Below are 25,582 nucleotides of genomic sequence, written 5' to 3' on the forward strand. Positions count from 1 at the left end.
AAAAGAGAAAGAAAAGTAAAATAAACAGTAGGAACAGTGAGGTGCACAAGAAAAGAGGCATTAAGCAGGGGAGGAAGTGGGAAGGAAATCACACCAATAATCCCTTTCAAAGGTTGGCTGGTCGCCAGGGAGGATCCCACAGTGTCTCAGGATTTACTTCCAAAGGAAATGTATTCACAGGCCTTGAGCCTGGTGCCAACTGCAAACAAAACCACTCATTATGGTCACAGCCCCCTAGAGAAGGGAGGATGGCTTACTCTCAGCATCCACGCGGAGGAAGAAGGCAAGGAGCAGCAACAGCGGCCTGGTGATGTGCACCATCCTGTAGTTCAGCTCGTCAGCAGCCTGTGCTGGCAGTGTGCAATCACTACTGCCCAGGGAGCCGCAGAGAGTCTATCTTCTGAAATTGCAACTGGAACCCTTTCAGAGCCTGAGAGGAGAGAGAAAGAGGAGGGGAAGAAAACACGAAATGTTCAGATTTCTCACTCTAAAATTTTTTTTACCCCCTGATCTATCACCAACAGAGAGTCACAATCCATTGCAAACACACAGTAATACTGTCATGTCTTTGCTTTAGGAAATAACAATGCATAAAATATGGGGTTTCTAGCATCCCTATATCCAGGCCATTCTACAGCAGCCACGTGGAATTGCATTTTTTGTTTGTGCCACTTTTGGGGCAACCCAGTCTGAAGAAGAGGCTGTTTCATAGGAAATGTGACATGAATGTGTAAATCCAAAAAAGTAGCATAGCCAAAAGAAAGATGGAAGACAGGCTCCTCCATCCCAGATAAAAGTCTACTCATGATAGCAGAATGGAGGATACTGTCTTGGCTACCTGTGAATTGACAGGCCTAATTCAACTTCCTTTGCTAACCAGTAGAAATCAGAATTTCTCACATTAGCATACTGGGCTTCTAAATTAAAGATACTTCAATGTTCAAGTTTATGTTGATTTCAATAAGTGAAAATAGTAGTTATCATGAGTCTCTTTGATTGAATAGGGTTTTCACGTGCCTCTTAGGCCACAGCTTGACCATCTCCATCCTCACTGTAAAGTCAAGAACTTACAAACTATTTTTCGAGTGCCTACTGGATGTATAAGTCAATCAGAAAAGAGCCATGGAGTCCAAGGTATCTGGAGGTACAAAAATGGGTCACACTCCATTTTTACTCTTTTTTTCATTTTTGACTATATAGCATTTTTGCCTTTATTATTTTTGCAGATGCACTCTTACACTTTTTGCCCAGGTTGGCTTGGAGCGTGATCCACCTACCAATGCTTCCATTTTAGTAGCAGTTACAGATGTATATTACCACACCTGGCTTGTTCTCTTGAGGTATGCTGTCATTAACTTTTTCCCTGGCTGGCCTCAAACTTGATCCTCCTGTGTCTATTGAAGTAGGTGGAGTTGCAGGCATGATCCATCATGCCTCATATGATTCCATCCTTTATGAAATCCCAGATTCGTCAGGGATACCAGATAATGAGTGTGAATTAGTAACTGATTTGTACTAGGAAAGAAAACCAACTAAATGCTATTTAAAAAAGAAGACAGGCTCAAGAATGAGTAAAGTACTGTCTCAAACTAGGCTTTAAACGATAAGCAGGATTTCACAATAAGAGGGAAAGGTATCTCTGCAAAGGCAGGATAATGGGAATGAAATTATGGAAAAAGGATGTTGCCTGTCTGGGTGAATGCAGGGCTTCCAAGATATTGAGACTTGGATGGCTTGTTTAAACAGGTATCTGGGTAGCACAGCAGAGTATGTGTGATCATTAGGTCTGTGGTACAGTCCAAGAATTTATATTTATATTAAGGTGTGGTCCGGGGACCACACCTTATGAACTACTGGGTTAGGATGAGGCCTCTGTTAGGAAAACAGAAGATGTAGCAAAAGAAAGTGGCTCAGGCTTAAAAATGTGTCACAGAGATCTGTGGATTCCAATCTAAGTCTAAAGACTTTTACTTAGCAATCCAGAAAATGAGCTATTTTTTTTTTAAGTAAAGGACACATATGGGACTAGGCTTTGAGAAGATTAACTGACAGCTAAATCAGGGACAATTTAGAGAAAGCTATTGGATCACTGCTAGAATCTCAGGGGAGAAGTAATACAAGAAGGATAGTAGTCCTGAATGGGATGAAAAAGAAAGGGGGTTGTGATAGACTGACTCCCAGCAATAATTTCAGAGTCTTTCAAGAGACAAAGAATTATTCTTAGAGAAAACCTTCTAAAAATCCAGCGCAGCCTCTTCTACACAGTACACAAGGGGGTGGGGGAGATTGGATTTGCTTTCTCTATTATTATGATAAGAACTTGAGAATGACAGAGTATCTTACAATTTTTGTGTATGAGCATGACTGAAACACACAAAACTCTTTCAACTACTAGAGATATCCAGAAATAAACGAATCCTCCAAAATAACGTGTACTTTTAAAAGAATTGTAATGCAGACACGATCGTGGATCTTTCATGACACTGAACTTGAGCATGAGAACAATTTTTTTGTAAGATACTATCTTTTTTTTTTTACCTACATTACTATGCATGAGTGGTTTGAATGCAGGGAAGATAAAACTAAAAGGCAAGAGGAATCATTCTAATTACCATTCCACTAGCTAGCCTCTTTCCTCTGTTCTTTGTAAGAGATTTATGAGGGTGCATGAAAAGGTAAGTTGTACACTGAAACTCATCTTCATGAATCTAAAAGGGAGAAAGCTGGTCCGAAACAGCTATTGTTATCAATCTGACATGTATAAGCAACTTTTCAAACACTTCATAGCTCTAGAATGTTAGAAGTCTTCATAGGAAAGGTGCAAAGGGAACCCACTCTCCTCCCTGCCTCCTCCTCCATCCCCTTTTGCAGCTTCGCTTCTTCATGCCTGCCTTTCAGATGACAGCAAAGTCCAGGAGATGTCAGTCCTGTCGGACTCAATTTGTGTCTGGACAAGTGTACCAGAGCCAACTGCTGTACAAAGACCGCAGTCACAGAGCAAAATGCTCTCTCAAGGAAGGGGTGGCGGGGCTTTCCCTCCTACTCTGGCGAAGTGTGTATGAAGATCAAATTCTTTCAAATGATCTTTCAAAAGCTACTTCTCCACTTGGAACATTCATAGGATCTAGCACTCTAAAAATGAATGAAGACAGACGCATACATATTTATAAAGAGACTATGTAGTTAGCCAAGATTAAAAAAAAATAAATAAAAGAAAGAAGGCAATCAGAGGTGGGAAGGTAGTATTCTAGATGTTGACTCCAGACAATCTCTACTCTTTATCTGTTTATTACATAAACATTGCCAGAAAGAAAATGCTTGCATTTCTTTTGCAGTTGGGTGGAATTTATATAACAAAAATGGGAAATGAATTGTAAGGAAATACTATAAGCAAAAGTAACAAGGATGAATGAATTCTACTAGTAGTTTCTGTTAGCCTATAATAAAGGACTAAATTTTTCTGCAAAGGAAAGCACTGGAGAAGAGGGTCAGTAGATGTAAATAGTACCATGCTTTAGCATACCACAAATTGTTCTACAGCAAAGGTCAATTCTGATTTTATGTGTTTTACCATTTGTTTCATTTGTCAACAGGGATATAACAAATAAAACCAAAGTATCCAGCAGTTTAAAAACCAAACTGGATTATCATGTCTCATACTGCCAAGACCTGATGAAAGTAACCATATTAATTTCCAGTCATCTGAATATTTGCTTTTGTAAGTACATCCTTTGTGGTTAGAGAAACTAAGAGTTCAGAGAGCTATATAATGTCCTTAATCTAATTTGAGATAGAGAGACAATGAAGGCACATCCCTCAAAGCCTTAACCAATCATTGTCACTGATTGCTTAAATTCACACCTATCCAACTCCTCCTTTAACACCTCAATACTTTTCTGTAACAAGCATATTCATATTCAAACTAACATGAATGCTGAGTTGTATCTTTTTCAGCTTTCTGTACTGCTGACATGTCTTTCTCTAGATTGTGTTGACATAAGAAAAAAGAAAGAAGGCAAAATAGAGCTTTTCTTATTTAAAAAATAAAAAAAAAAAAAAATCTAAGAATCCCGGAAAGAAATGGCTGACTTGGGGTTTTGTGTAGGGAATGTACAAAAGGAGTCTGGAACAGCTTTCCATACCAAGAAGCAAGTCAGGAACTACTAGTGTATCCAAATACTGAATAGGAAATAATGAAGTACCCACCAGCAAAATGCAAAAACGCTGGGAGAGGGACAATGAGCACAATGACCTGTCCTTTTATAATTCTGCGTTCATAATTTCTCGAGAATGTAATGATATTTATTGGTCACTCTAGGAAGAAGTTAGGAAACTTCTGTGCTTCTCTCCATATCCTCTCTGCATATTTATTCTGGCAATCAAGAAGCTTACACAAAGCAAAAGACAAGCATAGTTCTTTATATCCCTGTAAAATAATGTAAATAATTTTATACATTTTTGAAGGTAGTGGGATTTGATCGCTGGTCTTTTGTGCTAATCTCAGTTTGCTTCTCAACTGGTATTCAACTGCTTAAAACTTTTTACTAATTGGTTAATTGAAAATGGAGTCTCATAGACTTTTCCTCCCAGAATGGCTCTGATGCAGTCCTCCAGATCTCAGCCTCCTGAGTAGCATGATTTCAGCATATGTCATCCAGTACCTGGCTAGTTGTATGCATTTCATGAAATGGCCACTTTCAAAAAATATCAGTGCAGGATATAGACAATGTACTAATGGCTAATTAGAGCCAAATGACTAATTCTTAAAACCATTGCTTAAAAATTAAGAGCAAGCCGGGCGCTGGTGGCTCACGCCTATAATCCTAGCTACTCAAGAGGCTGAGATTTGAGGATCATGGTTCAAAGCCAGCCCAGACAGGAAGGACAATGAGACTTCTATCTCCAATAAACCACCAGAAAACCGGAAGTGGCACTGTAGCTCAAGTGTTAGAGTGCTTGCCTTGAGCTGAAGAGCTGAGGGACAGTGCCCAGGCCCAGAGTTCAAGCCTCATGACCAACAAAAAAAAAAAAATAAGAGCAATGAGTAGAAGGTATTAAATAACTAAAACAGCAGAAAAAATTACACAGAGCAGATACGTGTTTGAAGAACAAATTGAAATCTGATGAATAAAATGAATTTTTTTCCAGAGAGCAACTCAAAATATCTTAAAATCACATTCTTTTATATGAAATTTAGCACATCAGAAACTCTTTTTTTTCTCTATTTTGTCCTAAACATTGATTTCATAATAACTAGAAAAAAGTCAAGGGAGATTTTGTGAGTTAAAACATATAAATCCAAACTGATAATTCAATCATCTAAATTGGGCATAAGTGAAGACTTAATATGTAGATGCCAGGTGAAGGCAAAGCACACAATGATTCTTGGGGAGAATCAGCTGAATTATGAGATAACAGAGGCGTAAAACAAGACTATCAGTACAAGATCTTAGAAGATCATTTGTTCAGTCTAATACACAGAACAAAAGCCAATTGCTGTCAGTCCGAGGATTATATACTATAATAAATTTACACTGAAGACACGTACAAATATTACTTGCTTTCAGAAATGGGAAAAAATGAAATAATTAATCTTGTTTCTATCTCTTTGGGAAATAGAAATGTATTATGTTATGAGAACTGGACAGAAAGAGCCAAGAGAATAAACAAAAACCCAAAAACTTTGCACCTGGGTTGGTTTTTATTTCTCCATAAATTATAATAAAATATAGCTTTAGAAAAAGCTCCTGATGTCTTTCTGTAATTATTTCATGTCAGAACTTCTAATTTTTTTATTATTTTTGTGTTCACTTTGTGAGACTACCCAATATGCCATTGGAAATCTGATATTTATTCCATTTTTTGAAAGTATAACAGTGAGAAACTGATGTTTTCCAAAATATGGATAGATATGGAATACAGTTACACCCCCTCCCCCCAGCCAAGAAAACATACTTCCAACCTTTTTAATCTTGAGGAATTTCACCATTGTAAAACCATCATTTCTACTTAGTCCAAAGGTCATTGTATGACTGATTTTCTTTTACATGGAAAATTAAAAAGCAAACTTAAAAATCGTATTTTAATGTACATAAAGTATATTTTGCTTAAAAGATCTTTATCTTTTAAAAGGTATTTTGAGTGGTATCTTATAATATCTTATAGGTAATGTGTTTTAGAATCTATCAAGACACAAAGAAAAGAAGCCTGCTGATGCATGAGATCTATTTTGCTTCTTTATTATAAAAACATTTTCTTAAATCAAGTCACTTCATGGAAGCTGGACAAAGTGGCTCAAGCCTGTGATCTTAGCTACTTGGGAGATAGAAATCAGGCAGATCACAACTTTAGAGCAATCTTGGTAAAAGTATTATGATAGCTCATCTTAATAAAAAAATGAGTGTGGCACAACTGTCATCTCAGCTAAGGCAAAAATTGTAAATAGGAAGACCATAGTTCAAGCTAGCTTAAAGTGAAAGCAAGACTCTATTCAAAAATAACTAAAACAATGGCTAGGTTCATATCCCAAATAGTACAGAATGTCATAAAGGAATAGAAAGCACAAATCTCTAGTATCACTTTACACAGAAAAGTTATTGTGTGAAGCACCACCATTCTCTGAAGAGTGTATTATAGAATTGGTTATTTTTTTTGCATAATATTGTTTCAAACACATCCAAGTGCCTTCTAATCATTTTAAAATATAGCTTGTTTCTAGAACTCAAAGGGAAATAATTTAGGCCACTCCTGAGTAATTTATATACAGCTCCATTCTCAGAGGAACCAAACCTCAGTAGTTGTCAACTAAGATAACATTAACCCCAACTTTCCAGAGCATCTGGAACTGTCTGCTTTCTGCATGTTAATCTGCTGGCATTGAAGGAGTAAAATAAAGTTCAGGATTGCTTCTAGCAGTCCCACCATATGCAGAAGATCACCCACAGCCAAATATTGGGCAACCCAAAATGTCAACAGTGCTGAGACTGAGAGATATTTTTTCTAGGACAGTTCATTAAGGAAAAAAGTTCAAAATTAAGAAAAGCAAAACAAAGTGAGCCTTTAAGACATCTATCTAAAAAAACTGTGTTCTAAATCTACTGATCTTAATGTTTCTAGTACATTTATACCATGAACAAGAGATGTGCATTCAGAACAGTTTTGTATTTCAGCCCACAGAGTTATGATTAACACCCCAATGTCTCCTCTTGTCCTAACATACAACCAAAGTTGACTTGCCTTTTGGAAAATATGGGTCCTGAGTTCAGGAAAATATGGGTCCTGGTGTGAATGTTGTTTTCAATGAAAAAGAATGGTTCTGTCAAATGGAGCCGATATGTATGGTGTTGACATGGGTAAGTGAATAGATGTCTGCATCTCTTCTAAGAGAACTCAGTCCAAGGGAACTCAGTCTAAGGGGACTTGGACTCTCCAAGGGAACAGTCATGGAAGGGAAGAACAGTCAGGGAAGACATAGTTCCCATTAATGACCTTCCAAAGTACTTTCAGTAACAGAGGAAGTAGAATGGTGAGAGACCATCAGAAGAAATGGCTAGGGAAAGCAAAATTAAAAACAAGGCTGTTTGTTATTCCAATGTTGGTCTCATAATTAATTCTGTGTCTCTGAAAGTTCAATAGCAACACAAGTAGTAAAGGAATAGAATCCGTATGAGAAAACCCCAAGAAATAGTTATTGACCCAAATGGAAACACAACCTAAAGAAAAGTGGAGAGAGGATTAATCACAGATACTCAGAATGCCGTCTTCTCCCCCTGAACACTTGTTCTATTGTTACATTACCCTTGTTTTACTATTAGTACCTACTCCACATGTCCTTTCCTTTAATGAAACTAGACTGATAAAAAATATTACATATAATCTTAAGTAACACCTTCATCAACAGACAATGAATAAATTAAAAAAGACACAACAGAATTAATAACTTCAAGATACACATCTGGCTAGTCTCAAAGGAGTATTGAGAAACACTTGTCTTAACTGAGTGTCATTGGCTAATGCTTGTAATCTTAGTTCTTAGAAGGCTGTGATCTGAAGATCACAGTAGTATGGCAGCCTTGAGTGAAAAAGCTAAGAAACAATGCCCAAGCCCCAAGTTCAAGTACACACACACACACACACACACACACACACACACACACACACACAATGATTGTCTTTCTCTTATAGCATTGTATCTGCTTCTGTCATCTCTAACTTACTAAAATAGGTAGCTGAGGTGAAGTCAGGTTCATTTAAAATGAAAAATGTAAATAAAAGATGTTTCCTCTAATAAGTAGAGAGACCCTAAGTAGGGGCACAAATGAAGTAGGAGAATGGAGCTGCTAAGCTTACAAGTGAAATATAAGAAGAAAGGATAAGTTGGGCGCTGGTGGCTCACGCCTGTAATCCTAGCCTGTAATCTGGAGACTGAGATCTGAGGATCATGGTTCAAAGCCAGCCCAGACAGGAAAATCCGTGAGACTCTTATCTCCAATAAACCACTACAAAACCGGAAGTAGTACTGTGGCTCAAATGGTGCTCACCTTGAGCTCACCTGAGTGCTCACCTTGAGCTGAAGAGCATAGGGACAGCGCCCAAGCCCAGTGTTCAAGTCCCACAACCGACAAAAAAATAAAAATAAAAAAGAAAGAACAAGAAGATCTCACTGAATAAAGATATTGAAGAGTCCCTGTCTTAGGCCAATAATTAACTAACAATTTAACCCATCAAAAAGTTACTAAATGATCAACCTTCATCTTAGTAAAATTATTACATATTTGTGCATCTCAGAGCCAAGGTATTTATACATGTTCCTGGAGAAATGATTATCCAGAAGTAATTTTGTTTCAATTCTCACCTAGCAGTAATTGAATGAATAACCAACAGATACCTGTTGATAAACGTTAACAATCAAATACACCTTAAAGCATATTTAATTTACATATTACCATCAAATTTTTTTTGGGGGGGGTCCGGTCGTGGGGCCTGAACTCTGGGCCTGGGTGCTGTCCCTCAGCTCTTCACCTCAAGGCTAGCGCTCTACCACTTGAGCCACAGCGCCATTTCCGGCTTTTTTCTTTTTGCTTATATGGTGCTGAGGAATCAAACCCAGGGCTTCAGACATGCAAGGCAAGCACTCTACCACTGAGCCACCTTCCCAGCCCTACCATCAAATTCTTATTAGAGAATATTTTCCTTTCTTGGTCAAAGTTTAGCAAGACTATATGCTGTCTAATTGGGAGGGGACAGCATTATGTGAGATGATGGTAAGTGCATGAATGCCCAGCATAGTTATCTAGGTAGAAAGATGCCAGACAGAGTGCATTTTATTATAAATTTGCTGAGAGCAATACAGTCATGATTATAAATTTGCTGAGAGCAACACACAGTCATATTGGAAGAAGGAATAAAGACACACAATGGATATGGTTTTTTTTCAAAAGCAGTTGCCATCATAAAGTGATTTCATAATAAAGTACAAAAATTTCCTGCAGCAATTAAAGCACTATGTGTTTCCTCTATCAAGTTGGGTCCAGCAAACCATGAAAATAAAATTCTGTCCCACAGTTACTCTGTGTGTGTGTGTGTGTGTGTGTGTGTGTGTGTGTGTGTGTGTGTGTGTGTAGAACTCCAGGGAATGCTTTTCAAAATACTGTCATTTTATTACACTTCTATAAAGTACTCAAAGTATACGTGTAGACATTAAAAGGAAGTATAACAGCATTAAAAGCTGACTAGCAATCTAGAAGCAGTAACTTGCTCAATCAAACTTTCTAGATGGTGGTGGTCAGCTGTTATGTGTGACACTCATGACTAAAAGTAAAGTAAATGCCAAATAAAAACATTAAGCAAACTTTGCTGCTGAATTAATGTTTCATTTGGGCAATCTGAAACACAGACTTTTACTTTCTGAAGTAGAGAAGTAGGCAGGTACTAGGAAGCACAGAGTAAACCAGCCAGGAATGGTACTGGCTAGCACTGAGAAAAGATCCGGCAAGGCAGAATGTGTAACTGTGCATGGTTTTGAGATGTAGTCCAGAACTAAAACGTCATCCTTTTAAGAATTTGTTGTGATGTTTTTATCACAGACTTAGTAAAGTGAATCTTTATTTTGATCTTTTTACTGTTTCTTAGTTGTAGGTATTATTAGGTTGTTTTTACCAATTACCTTGTAAAAAATTTTGAAAAGCTGCATATCAAAAAATTTGTTCACCTTTTCTCATAGCAATTATAACTAAAGACAAAACTATTCACCAGACACATCTTCATCATTTTTCAAACTTCTAACTTTAGATCCCTATATGCACCTCACAGAAAAAAGTGATGTATATTTTTACACATATAGTGCATGTTTAAGAATACATGTGAAATGTGCCTTTTGTACATTAATATACTAGTAATGGGCTAGATGTATTTTAAATGTTTTAAAATATAATAGACAGTAAACAGAAACAAAAAAGTTATACAACTTCTTTCTAGGCACAAAACTCACTAGGGGCCTACTGTCCTATTTATTATGAAAGTTGGATTATTTCTTACATGTATTTTGGGTAAGGCAAAATGAAAGCCTGTACTTATTTTTCCATAGTCTTCTAATGGATTCAAATAATCTGTAATAGCCAAAGGTCTATGTGTCTCTTCAATAACCAATGTAAGCATGATGTAACACAGAGAGGAGAAAAGACATTGTGGTTGTTTGTGATTTTCTTATCATTGTATATCAGCCACACTGAGCCAAAATAACTTTATACAGGAACCATCTTTTTTGTTCCAAATGAATCCTTTCATTCCTTGATTTCAAGAATATTTTCAAATATCAGCCTGATAATGCAATAGACATATAATGATGCACAAGGCAAGCAAGCCCCTGTTAAATGATATATTCTGTTATGAAGAAGCAGAAATAATTTGAGAGCTGGGAAAACTTTAGGTTTGTAGATCAGTGTAAAGTGCTCACCTAGCATTTAAGATGACCTGGGTTTAAGCACACCAGCATCACCACAAAAACAAACAAGAAAGTACACGGTAATTGGCATACAAACAAACAAGAAAGTTCACAGTAATTGGCATACAAAAAAAATAAGCACTATTCTAAGAGGGTAGAGAACAGGACAAAGGAAGCATTAGGTAGGATGTCAGGGAAGACATCTAAAGACATGTCATGTGAGCATGACCCTGAATGAGAAAATGGAGAAAGGCTTCACAAGCTGCCTAGGCTAAGAGACTAGAAAGAGGTTGGTGTGGCTCAAGCCCAATAAGCCTGGCAGAGAATGATAAAAGGTAGGCTGGGAAAAGAGGGTGGGGCCAGATCACACAGGGTCTGTGGGCCAGAGCAGAGAGATTGGATTTCATTGGAAATGCAGTAGAAGACACTAGCAGGCTTTATGCTTTGCAGTGAGAAGGTCTGATTTATATTTAGATGGCCTGTCCAGTGGCTGGGTGCCAATGGGTTTGTAAATGCCATTCTCATCCCACTGCCTACCCAGGTCTCCGTACTGACTTTCAATCCACTGTATTTTCACAAAGCCATTGTGGTCGACTGTGAAGTCTTTTGACCCATAAGGAAAGTCTCCCCAGTCCCTCTATTCATTGATCCTATGTCTGCCTCATCTTCCCAATTCTGCTTAACATAATCAGAAATAGCGTGTTGGTTTTTTGTTGTTGTTGTTGTTGTTACGTTAAAAATAAATTTTTTTAAGCTGCTGTCATCTGCCCCCTTAGAGCAACAAATCCTAGAAAGGGAATGATTTTTTTTTTTTTGGTGGTGGTGTTCTGCCTGTTACTCTCCCATGGAGAAGTTTAACACACTTCAGAATTTTTACTTGGAAAGCAAAGGGTCTTCTCATTTGTTCTTCCTGAAAAACACAAATGAAAAAATGTACTTTCATGTACAAAGAACTGGTGGGCACTGGATTTTTGTGGTCACACTTTCAAATCTGCTATATCTAAGACTTTCTACAACTACCTAATTTTTTTCTTACCATCTTCTTTATTTTTTAGCTTCTGAAGTTTAGTAGATCAAAGTCTTTTTTTTGACCCCTTTAAACCTTGTAATGTTAGCTGTGCTACTGAAACCCAAGGTCCACTGGAATTCAGAGTATTAGAGCACAGCCCTTTTCCAATAATTCAAAATTCTTTTCTTCGAGGTTTTAGAAGGTAAGTCCTGCTGTGAGTCAATTTCTGGCTAACTGCTCAAATTAATTTTGGGGTGTATGTATGTGTGTGAGTGAGTGTGTGTGTGTGTGTGTGTGTGTGTGTGTGTGTGTGTGTGTGCGCGCACATGTTTTTAGTCTAGGTCATCCTTAGTATTTCATATTCCAAGATTTCCACCATAATTGAAGCAAGGTTCTTAATACTCCAGCATAAAGTCATTTAATTCGTTAGTTCTTTTTTAATACCTTTCTAGATAGACTTGAGATTAACAATATCCAAACTTGTGCCATAAAATTTCATTATAGACCACTATAGTATGTTACAAGAGGTTATCAAAAGTGTCCCAACAAATACTATCTTGTTCTCTTAGTCTTAAGAGGGGGAGTCTATTTCGCTGTGTGTTACCCTTGTCATAGGTTTTGCCAAAAGAAGCAGACTGAAGCATTGTTGTGTCCAATCTGAGCCCAATAGCCTCATGAAAAGTTTTATATATTCCTTTGCAGTTGCTGTTCCTGAAGACTCTGAACACTTCCCCTACAAAGTAGCAAGCCTATGTTGGGAGCGATGAAAGACCATGGAGGCCCAACATGGGCTACCCAGCTGAATGGCTTAGAGCAACCATTCTCCCAGGGGATATAACAGCTGACTTCAGACTCATGGCAGGCCAGGGCAAAATGGTCTGAGCCTGATCAACACAGCTGATCAGAACAGTAGATGACCCAGATTCACACTGTGCATTACAAGAGATATGTAAGATCATTATTATACTGGATCAAGAAAAGCCAGGCCCCAGTGACTTATGTTGGTCAATTTAGGAGGTCATCTCAGGAGGTTGACTTCAGAGGACACAATTCAAGCCAGTCCAGGCAGAAAAATCCAGAAAACTCTTAGCTCCATTTAACTACCAAAAAACTGTAAATGAAGTGTGGTTCAAAGTGTTAGAGCTTTGAGCAGAAAAGCTTAGGGGCAGGGCCCAAGGAGCCCTGTATTCAAGCCCCAGTACTGGAACACACACACAAAAGAAAGGAAAGGAAAGGAAGAAAGGAAGAAAGGAATAAAGAAAGAAAGAGAAAGAGAAAGAGAAAGAAAGAAAAAGAGAGAAACAAAGAAAGAAAGAAAGAAAAAAGAAAGGAGGAAGGGAGGGAGGAAAGGATGGGGGATGATGTACAAGAAAATCTCAGGATACTGAATTTTAAATATATCCCAACTTTCATTCACAGGAACATAATAAGCATCATATAATTTATTTATTATATTAATCCCACTTTGGATAAGAAAATTTGCTTTGTATGGTTAAATTGACATTGTTTCAGCCCTCTTTCCACCAATCACTTAGTAAAATAATTGTCATTTCTTGAAAATAGGTTACATTGTTCTGTGATCTAGGAAAATTGTTACATTTGAACTTACTGTGTCTTTTGCTCTGTGTGTGTGTGTGTGTGTGTGTGTGTGTGTGTGTATGTGTATCCACATGGCTCAGAGACACTAAAATTGTTCTGAAATATCTTTAACCATTGGCTAAAACCACAAGCATGACATTCTTTCCTTGAAATGTAATGGAAGTGATGTATGCTTCTGAGATCTCAATTGATCTTACCAAGTGCACTGACAGGGAATAGTTAGCCTAATTTTAGATGCTGTTTTCTTTAATCAGTTTCTGCCCAAGGATAAATTCTATCATCGAAGTTAGTTAGTAACTTAAAAGCAGGGTAATTTTCACTCAAGCTTTTTAAAGAAATGACATTTTAAGCAGAGTATGTATGTTCTTTGGGCTAGTTTCTGACAGCATGTTGGATGTGTCTCATTTGATCTCAGCTAGTTACCTTGACTACTTACTCCATTGTGTGAAGAAATGAGGAAAACTTACAAATCATGGACTCAGCAAATCAATTGAGAAAACCTACTGAGTGCAACCTTTGTAAAAACAATGTAAACTAAATCAAATGTTATACTCATATTGGAAAAAACATTTTTAACTATGCTACCCAGACAATATAAAAATACAAATCATTGCACATCCGTGCAATAAAAGTTGGTGAGATTTATACAGAAAATTACATAATATTAGTAATATTTCAAATTTAGCTTTAAATAAATATATGATTTCATGATTTGAAAGACTGCAAAGATGTCAATTTTGTGCAAATTGATACAGTCAATACAATCGCAATAGCAATTGTAACATATTTTTCCTGTGAAATAGAAAATGGTTTTAAATTATAAAATGATTTTATCATTTACACAGAGAGGCAACATCCCAAGAAAAATCAAGAAAATCTTATGGAGGAATGAATACTAAAGAATCAATGCCACTAGTTGCCAAGACTTAATATAAATTCACCAAAATTAATACAGTGAAGTGTTGTTCACTGTCTGGAAGAAGTAAGAAATCTAGAAATAGATCCCCTTGGCGGAATAGAAAATATATCTTTTGGAAAATAACAAAGAATTTGATTTCTCCGCCAGCACAAACAAAGCAAAGTATTAATAATAAAGACTGATGAATTAGAACTAAATTTGAAGTATCTGTTCACCCAAAGATATTATTTTTAAATGGCAGTATACAGAGTAGAATAATGTTTCAGAGCTACATCCCCAAGCTACACAGAAGGTATTTCCAAGACCTATGTCCACCACGGGGTTGATGGTATGTTTTTCCTTTTTCCATTATATCCCTTCAATTTATGGGTACAGAGTAGAAGTCAAAGATTTAAATACACAATTCTGAACAAAAATTATTTTATTAGCTGGTGAGCATATAAAATAATGCTTGGTTATATTAGTCACAGGAGAAAAATGCAAATTAATGTCACAAGGGGAAACTACTACTCACGTATCAGAACAATGAATATCAAAAAGTGACACTACCATATGCTGGCCAGGTTGTATGACAAATGAATATTTATATACTGCTTGTAAAAGAAAAACGTAAAGGAACAACAAGAAAAAAAAAACTTCTTGAAAAATTGTTTGGTATCATGAAATAAAGCTAAATATACACTTACTGGTTAAACTGCTAGGTACGTACTCAACACTGGTATGAGCTTATCATTTTTAGATGTTATTATTTATAAGGGATACAAACTAAAAAACAACAACACCAAAAGAAACCTTGAATACTAATCAATGCTAGAGCAGATATGTCATATCTATAAAATCAAAGTAAGTGTTTACAGCAATCAAATCTTAAGGCTTCTGCCAAGAAAACTTAATATGTATTTTTCTTTTACAACTTCATAGCAATGTATAATTTCTTACTACCCTTTAATCATCTTAAAGAAATTGATGATTGAGAACAGCCTAAGTCATGGCTCCACTACAGTGGTGACCAAATATCCTAGAAATGCACAGAAGGCAGAATATTAAATGACCACCCAAAGCACGAAGAATGTAAAGATTTTAGGAGTCCATAACCAGAATCAGATATAACTTTTCAGAAGGAAAGAGGCATTGAAACTTGAAGGAAAATAATGTGAATAAGGAGAAATATCCTCTTGGTCTAAAGAAATGGGCAGAGATGGGTCAAGAAAACAGAGTTCTGGAGCAGAATTACCATTATCTTTTTTTTTTTTATCAACTGTGACTAACTCACTCTCCTTCTATTTCAGTTTCCTTCATCTTTGTAGCAATTACTACCTTTGACATATGCAATTTATTTGCCCTGTGTATTTTGTCCTCATCTCCAGTAGATAGCAGCTCCATAAAGACAGAAATTGCTTTTAGTATTATTAACAATTCAACTGAAATAGACATGTGTGAAAGTACATAATGCAATATTATATCATAATTTTATTGTTCAAGATACTATAAAAATAATGAAGCAAACTTATCTGCAATATATTGCAATTCACAAGTTGATCGTTATGTTTGTAGTAATGTTAAATATATTATGGCTACAGTAATCAGCTACACAGATCATTTTCTAGTTATAGAACACAGTTCTGGTCTACTGAAGGGTAGGTTTTGTATAGCTTTACACTTAATAAATGGCTATTCAATTCCCAAATGTCCCATGTTTCGGAACTTCCAAGGTATATACATAAGCAGATAAAAAGACGTAAAAAATCCTCAAAGTATCCAGTTTCAGAAGTGTATATTCTTTTTATATAGGAATGGTTACAAGAAGCTCACTCACTTAATGATAAACCTAGTTGCAATGTAGCTCCAAAGGACCTATTTTAAAAAAAATATTCATTGAAGGTCAACCCTCTATTTCCCACTCACATCATGCTAATGTATTTCAGACACAAAGAAATATTAAACCAATGCAACACAACTAATAAATGTGTTTGTTTGACTAGCAACGTAAGATAGGGCAATTTTAGCAAGACACAATAGCATGTGTTAGGAACTAAATAAATGGCAACAATAGATATGAGTGTGCGGACAAGGAAAATATCACCAGGAAAGTTAGGAAACTGAAAGTATTTGATAAAGATTTTGAAGATTGGATTCTTAATTTGAGAAGAATAGATTTATATCAATTAAACATATAAAATTGAGACTTTCTTGTGCAAAAGACAGTTTCAAAAAAACTATAAGCAGGGGGAGAGGTATAATCCTTATCCCTTGAGTAAGTACACTCTATAAGGCAGTAATGATCAGTAGAGACAGAATAGGAGTTAATATCAACTTCTGCATATGACCTTGTATCTCTTAAATAAAACAAGATAAAGCTATACTTAGAACAAGGAGCTTTTAGATATCCATGAACTAGAAAATAGTAACTCGGGACACTTCATTCTTCGAACATATTCAAGTTATACAATTGCTGTGACAATATAACTACAGTTTGTCTCCACATGGCATTAGATATTTCTGATTTCTCGATCAATAGCTATATAAAACACATAGCATCTGTTTTCTAACTTGAAATCTCAATGGCTCAGAAACAGACTCACAGTTGGGCTCAACAACCAACCATTTCCCACATTGCCATGATCTTATTTCAAGAAGGCTCTGGAGACAAATTCCTGAGATCTCCAAGCTTTAGCTTCCATCTGTGTAAAATGAAATAGGGCCTGCCTTCTCCCTACCTCATCAAACCCAGTGAGCGGCAAAAACACATTAAAATCAGGGATGCAGGAAGCAGTCCGAGGAAACAAGCTCTGCCTGTGATCATTAAGAACACAACACCATTTGTCAGCCTTTCTCAACTAGAGTTCCATGAGATAATCATGTCTGACCTAATTTGAGTGTTTCTTCTCATTCCTCCTAAGGATGGCACAGGGCTGGCACTATTCTAAGATATAAGGACCCAAGTTAATTCAGTCTCTACAGGAGGCATCTGAAGATGCTAGGGCTAAATTTTCTTGAGTTCAGACAGAAAGAGCTGACTCTGTGGTATATATAACTTAGGTGTAGATGTTTCATGTCACTTTAAGAAAAAAAAGTTTTTGTTCGTTTTGTTTGTACATCTGAAGCCCAACATATTCTGAAGAAAAACAAAATATCCTGGATGAATGCTGGAATAATCAGGCTATAAATCTGGGAATGTCACCCAGTAGTAACCAACCGCAACATCAACCCACAAAGAGTGTGCACTTGAATCCCTTGACGGGGTTTAAAAACTGTATTCCTGACATATTAGCTCATATTTATGGAGCTCATTTAAAATTCCACATAAAAGTATCTGTTTATTTCCTGTTTTAAAGACAAGAAGAGTAAGACACAAGAAAAGAAATGTTCTTTGCATGGCAAGCAGGTGTGAAGCAGAACTTAATTTGAATTCAATTTCATTATACGAGAAAGCTGCCCACTTTGCCACTTTCTACTCTCAAAAGCTTCTCATGGAGGATGAAAATTCACGTTCATGTGAGAAAACTGAAGTTCAGACAATATTCTCTTGTTTGGCCAAAAAGCTCAGTGCTAGCAGGTTTCCAATAAGGATCCTCTGACTGAAAACTCCTGTGGAATCTCTCAACCCAGAGTTGAGAAAATAGTACAATAGATCAAGATGGTTGTTACAAGTTGTCCAGTTGAAGTCATAACCTCCAGAATCTCAGAAGGGAGCTTCATTTAAAGAGGTAACCAAATCCAACTGAGTAAGGAGAATGGACATTAATCCAGTATAACTGGTATTACTCACAAGATGAAGAAATTTGAGTACAGTCACAGAAAGATGACAGTGAGTAAAAAGATGGTCTTCCACAAGTCAGAAGAAGAAGACCTTTCCTTCAGAAAGAACCCATGGATACCTTAAATTTGTTGCTTGAACAGAGAATATATATTTCTGTTGTTCAAGCCATCTAATCTTCATACTTGGTTATAGCAGCACCAGCAAACATAGTAACAATTTCTACTGAAATGAAGTTAAAATTAAAAAGCTATCATTCTAAGTTCATATCCTAGGTAACCATTCCTCTAAGTTTGTAACATTTATGTTTATGACATTATTAAAACTTAAATCTCCAAATTGCATTAAGATTAAAATTTCAGGTTTGTAGGTGTACATCAAGTGTTGGAGCTTGCCTAGCAAGCACCAAGATCCTAGCTTCATTCCTCAGGACTGACAAACTAAAACAACTTTCTGTTGGATTTCGGTGGAGCTTGAGGTTTAGCTCACCTACCTGGCAACCTTGAGGTCCTGCGTTCAAACTCCAAAACAACAACAACAACAACATCCACCCAAATTTGTTTCTGAGTATATAGCTCAAGTGTAGAACATCTGTGTAGCAAATGTAAGACCTGAATTCAAACAATACTGCAAATAAAACAGAAAGAAGCAACAACAACAAAAAGTCTTGGTGAAAAGAGTGAATCTACAATCTACTACTAGATGGTTAAGTATTTTGAAATATTCACTCTATAATGAATGCCATTCTATAGGCTTTAAGGTCATAATTCTGAAATTCCAGAAACTATCATAAGTATAAATAATGTATTTAACATGCATATTTATGTATGTATAATAAAATATTAATTTCACAAATACCTAGATAATAAATATGTTAATGCTTTTTGAAATTTTAAGAGCTAACAAATTTAAAAATTGCCTTTTACTAAGTCTGTATAAAATATAAGACCTATTTCACTTTATTATATTTGAGGTGGTCTTTCAATGGATATTAAAGTAGAAACACATAGAAAAAATGCTTTGAAAATGTAGAAGAATTTTCATTACTATTACTGAATCAATTTGTTACAATAATTTATTTTAAAGCCAACATTAAGTGTGAAAAGGTTGATGAACAAATTTATTTAGTGGACGAAACTATATTTGTAAATTACACTGCAATTAAAAATTATTTGTTATTTTTTTTCTCTGTATGTCCTAAACAGAACTACCTTTATAAATTAAGAAAGTGAGAGAGTGAGAAAGTGATGGCTCTTTTTAACAATACAATCATGTAATTTTTGAGCTCATAGTGGTATTCTATTAGCATTTTTCATTTTAATTTGACCACCTCTATTAGTTCTTTGCAGGAAGCCATTAATATTTCAAAGCTATATATCATGTCCTCTGCCCTCCTTCATTTCTATCTCACTCATCTTTCTCAATGCATTGTGTCTTTTCTACATCCCAGATCTGACTGTAAGAATCTATCAATTCTTTTGCAATCAATCTCACTTTGTTCTGCATCCAATGAGTATTTTAATCAGCTATCATCATTTTTCATTCCCTTCAAATTTCTTTTTTGTCATCTAACTCCCTTTCTTTTTAAATTACATTTTTATTATCTTTAAGTAACTTTGCAAAGGAGTTACCATTCAACAAATCAGTGTATGAACACAATGTGTCCTGATTGACATATTCTCCCCTTCCTCAGAACTGACTCCCTTTCAATTCATTTCACTCAAGATTCTTTTTGCCTCATCCTGCTTTCTGATCTTTCATAAGGAACAGTTGTTTTACTTTATACTAAAATAAAACAATCCCTTCAAAATTGTCTCCTGGTCAGTATAAGCAATCTTACTCAAAAAAGTGGTTGTCTTCTCAGGTCTCAGTGCAGTACAAGCTTCATTTTCCTTTAAGCTGAAGCTGCTTGGCATCTCATGTCTGTTTAATTGTTTTCACATGCTCACCTCTACCTCTCACAGACCTTTCCAGACACCATGTGTGCAAAAAACACAAAGGCAAAATGGATCTGTGTCCCTTTTGTTTGTTAGGAGACTGAAACAATATCCTCTTCAGATCTGCATCTTGGGGAGGCATTTAGTTGGAAGTGACCTAATGAGCCTTTCCTAAAGTGAGAAAAACCAGCCATTTCAACAATCCCAATATCTGGTTCTCTTATAACAGGGGATAAATGAAAGTAGGAAATACTAGAATAGCCTGAATGGGCTAACTGCTGTCATACAAATGTAAATGGGCTCAATGGTTGAGTTTCGAAACATAATACAGCAGAAAGTTCAACTACTTTTCCAATGGCACACATTCAGGATTCCTCTATCAAATAAGTCAGGTTTGGCCAGGCACCAGTAGTTCACATGTATAATCCTAACTACTAGGAGACTGAGATCTGATGGTCACCTTTCAAAGCCACCCTGGGCAGGAAAGTACCCATGAGACTCTCATCTCCAATAAACTATTCAGAAAAAGCTGGAAGTGGTGCTGTGGCTCAAGTGGTGGAGCACTAGCATTGAACACAGAAAGGCTCAGGGATAGGACCCAGGCCCTGAGTTCAAGCCCCAGAACTGACCAAAAAAAAAGAAGTCAGATTTGGCTTCCTGGATATTTGAGGAGTTATTCTATTAAACAAAACATTGCTTTTTGTTCTTTGATCCTCTATCCCATTCTCCTAGCAATGATGGATACTCTTCTAATTTTAATTACAGCTATCTAGTACTATAGTACACACATTTTGTTGTTGTTGTTGATGGAGTTTTTTGGTAGGTTAATGGCATGAATTTACATTTTTATGGTAAAATAGGAGAGGCTTGTTAAGGGCTGTCAGACTAATATTTGTAAAAGGAAAAACTGTGTGTATATATGTATATACGAATGCATATATAATTTTATTTATATAATGTTAGCTTTTCCCTTCTTAATTTATTAAGGGATAAAATAATACTAAGTAAGGTTAATATTAGTTATGTTTGGCACTGTGGTTCTTATTAAGAGATAAAATAATATTAAGTAAGATTAATATTAGTTATGTTTGGCACTCCCTTTTCTTTCCTTCTGCTGTGTGTGTGTGTGTGTGTGTGTGTGTGTGTGTGTGTGTGTTAGGAGGCACCTTGTCTGGCTCTAATGCATATTTCCCTTGATGTTTATATGGTTTGAAAAATACATTGGCCTTCAGGTGATTATCAATTGTGGTCTCATTTTCTAGCAAGAAAAAAAATTACTTAGCACAAGTAAAGTTGAAAAAAAAATCAAGATAGGTATAATATCATGCATTTGTTTGTTACTTTTGGTTTTTAGTGCTAGATATTGAAACCCAGGCTTCAGGCATGCTAGTCAAGAGCTCTACCCAGGCTTAGGCTTAGGCTTTCTTGATTATGAATTTTGTTTGGGTAATAAGTGCCACTTCTACTACAGTTCTTTCTATGTCGTGCTGTTTGCATGTAATTTACACATATACTTTAATTAATGAGTAAATTGTATAATCTATAGTCTTTATTCACTAAAAGATTTCTACCTTTGAGACGTTAAGTCAGCAAGTCTTCAAACCTCTTGTGTGCTAATTGTGGGGTTAGGAACATAACTGCAGGTAGGATAGTAGGAAAAAGCAAGACAAAAGTGGATTTCATTCCTTTGCCCAGAAAGCAAAAGATCTAAAAATTGCTAACATCTCTCAACAAGTGGATGCAAATGTATTGCCTTTCTGGTTTTTTGTTTTGTTTTGTTTTTTGGTTGGTCATTGTCCTTGAACTCTGGCCCTGGGCACTGTCCCTCAGCTATTCAGCTCAAGGCAAGTGCTCTACCACTTGGGCCACATCGCCACTTCCTACCTTTCTATCATAATCATCCAAATAGGTAATTATCAAGTAAGGTGGCTACAGGAAAGAATAACATCTAATAGGGTAGCAATGAAATAAGACCAGGAGACTTTAGCAGAAAAAACACACCGATAAACAACAAAGTTGGTAGTTAAATTAATAATAATCTACAAAAGTAGATTGCAAATGTCAAACTCTAGGAAAACTTCCATCTTCTCCAAGTTCCTTTTTATAAAGCTCCATGCCACCCAAGCACAGAGGGGCAAAAGGAGCTGATACAACTCAGACCCTTCAAACATATCTTCTAAGGCATTATGGCCCTGGGAACAGACAGCTGTTCACACAATGTAAAGCCCGCTGACACAGAAAAATTTACGTAGATAGACTAATACTTTGAATAATATTCACAGTGAAAGCAAGATAAATGAAAGCCACCTATAGTCTTTTAAAGAAAAGAAAATGGGAAGAGGATGAATCCCAAGGGGGGGAAAATCATTTTAAAGGTCACTTTGTTCTGCTACTGCAAAGAAAGAAAGAAAATGAGATTATCAAGTTTTAGCTTCAAATACATTTGTGAACTGGCCTAAGAGTAGAAACACGGTCTATAATCCCACACTTCTCTCATGAGCTATAAACCAAAATCCCTTAGGCACCATTAACACAGGAATCACAGATGGCCAAATAAACTCAGATGCCCAATTTTGGTGCATTAAAATACCTATTAGGAGGAAATAGTGAGTAGTAGGGAGAATTAAAACTGCTTTAATGTCTAAAGAATTTAACATATGTATACATATATGCATATGTATATATGTATGTATGTATGTATGTATATGGTTTTGTATGCATGGGTAAATATATAAACTTTCTAGGAAATTTTCTCCACTAAATGAAGCATATCACTATTATTCCAAATCTTTCTTTTACATTCAATGGAATCATATTATATCTAATCTTTCTTGGGACAATAGTCACATGTTAAACACTAAAATTAAATTGACTTTTAAGTATTTTGTCCATACATAAAGTATTCCATTATCATTGGAAGTAAATCAGTGAAATTGCATATATTTCCTACATGAAGTCCTTAAGCCACTAGAGAAATCTGCTATGTTGATGGGATTCAAGTAACAATATTTCATAGCAGAAATCCTTTATTCTTTTAATCCAACTCCTAGTGTTTCCCTTAGATTCACAATTATATACAAAAAAGGTACTCATCAATCTCTCTCTCTTTCTCTTTCTCTCTCTCCCTCTCTCTCTTATGTAGGAGAGAAAGAAGAAGGTAATACAGACAAGCCTATCACATCTACAGATGAACAGGCTCCTTCCATGGAAAACCCCTCTCAAAATTAATGACCTGCTACACATGATGAGTGCTCAGGAAGGAAATATTTATGGCTTTCTTCCTAACTTCTGACCCTTGAAATTAAGGCACTTTCCTCACCTCCTCTCTCCCAGTTAACCCAGAGGAAAAATGTCTCTCTTTATGGGCAAGGAGAGATTTTTTTGGGGCCAAGAGATATAGTGATATAGAGAAGTGATTCAATTCAGAGCTTCCCCAGAAAAGTGTGCTTTCCAACGATGAGAAAAAGCAAAGAAAGCCTTGAAAGTCCCAGGTCATTGGACTTTGCCTTATCCAATCTAGTCCAAACAGGAGGAGAAAATACCATTCAACAGAACACTGAAATGCTCAGGAAGTTCTGCATGCTCCTCAATGATGGATACTGAAGGACTCAGGTGTGAGCAAGATCCTCATCCCCCTACATTCTAGCAACAGGCACCAGTTAAGTCTCCAAAACAGTCTATAAAAAATGGTTCCTACTAGGTAAAATCTAGAGGAGAAAAGACTATCTCACTATAAATAGGTCTGATTGACTGCAACAATCCCATTATAGAACCCAAGGAACAAATAAGAATAGCTATAATTGTATATTAAAATTACGTCTATTTTTCACATGCATAACAGATATATGATATATAACACTACCCTGTACTACTATAAATAGTGGGGGTTTTTAAGATAGGAAAAGTATTATGCCTGAAGGAAGAAGTAGGTAAAAAACTATAATTACCATAAGGCTTTTTTTTTATTAAAACCTGATTGTTTTTGAGGGAAGAGATTCTGTCTAAAGGAGAACACACTACACCAAACAAAAAAGACAAAACAAGATATCTTATACACTATATCAGAAACCACAGTAAATAGATTTTTAATTCCTTCTAGTTAGCTTACTAAATTCTTCCATGATCATTTGTTTTTGGAAATCTAATACTTTCTAAATATCACCATTTCAAACCTTCATTAAAAATTATGAGGGAATTTTTCCCCTCAATATTGAAATGCAAATATTAAAAGTGAAGAGAGTGTTATTAATTACTGGAAAATGTAAAAGCATTTGCATCACTAAAAGCAAATTAAGAACACTCTTATCACACACTTTATTTCAGGACTGCAGTTAGGGCTCAGTCCTTTGTGGTGGGTACATACAGCATTACATGATCTGTGACACACACAGGAAGCATGATTTCTCTTCATTCTACTCTTGATATGTTACTGTGATGCAAGCTATATGTTTCATTACCAAGAGTAGTATGGAAAGGCTATTGCAATCCAGGGAATCTCTTGATTCAGATTTCGGCAACAAAGAAAGTCCTCTTCATTAAAAACACATTCTTGTTTTGCTTCAAGGCATTCACCTTCTGTTCCCAGCAACACCCTGACAGTTTAGCGATTGAAAACATCTGGAATTTAGGCATTAAGATTTTAGGGATCATGAGTCTGACACTAAAAGTACAGACCATTATGAAATGCTTGAAATAATGGTTGACTGGGTGGAGATGAGGCTCCTAGGATGAGTAAATTAATATATGGTCATTTAATGCTTAAACACATTTCATAATTGGGCATGAGGGCACAAAAGTTAAAACTTCTGGTACCAAATAAAGTAGGCAACCTCTAAGGTACTATGCTCCCACATTAATTTTGGAAGTTAATTTCAGTTATCTTGTTTAATAAGATGATTGTCATGATTATTCCTTTTTGTGCATGAAAGTAAAAACCAATGTGAGATAAAGTATGACTTTTGTGATTATCTAAATGATAAAGAAGGTTAAGCACATGAATGGTGGTTTAAAGACACAAAAGCACATTTGTATCACTTGATAGTCTTCCTCCCAAAAGAGAGAGCGTTACTCTGTCCCCTTTGAATGAGAGATAGACATAGGAGCAGATTCTAACACACAGGCTAGGAAGATGATGGAGTGTCATTTCTAAAATAGAGGCATACAAGGGCTCTTTCTCTCTCTCACTCACTCACTGCCATATTCTGAACATGCTTAGCCTATTGAGAGTCCCACATAATGATGTACCAATGCCAGTCAGCAGCCACACCTGTGACTCTACAAGTGAGTACAGGGCAGGATCAATCAATCAATCAATCAATCAATCAATCAATCAATCAATCCTGAACTCCAAACAGAAGAATGTGACCTTGAATCGCATCTTCAGATCTGATTTCGTCACTACCTACCTACCTACCTACCT

General features: G+C 36.1%; 1 protein-coding gene across 11 annotated transcripts in view; it reads right to left on the reverse strand.

The window, feature by feature from the left end:
- The window catches only part of Ptprd (protein tyrosine phosphatase receptor type D), a 514,161-nt gene that overhangs the window by 401,198 nt on the left and 87,381 nt on the right, over positions 1–25,582 (reverse strand). For all 11 annotated transcript variants that reach the window (XM_042686894.1, XM_042686896.1, XM_042686890.1 and 8 more), the window contains exon 2: positions 258–430. In XM_042686894.1, coding sequence (XP_042542828.1) covers positions 258–321 — 64 coding nt within the window. In that variant the 5' untranslated portion in view covers positions 322–430. The remainder of the gene's footprint in view (positions 1–257; positions 431–25,582) is intronic.

Source organism: Dipodomys spectabilis, unplaced genomic scaffold, assembly GCF_019054845.1.
Source record: "Dipodomys spectabilis isolate Male_0828 unplaced genomic scaffold, ASM1905484v1 ptg000098l, whole genome shotgun sequence".
Taxonomy (NCBI): Eukaryota; Metazoa; Chordata; class Mammalia; order Rodentia; family Heteromyidae; genus Dipodomys; species Dipodomys spectabilis.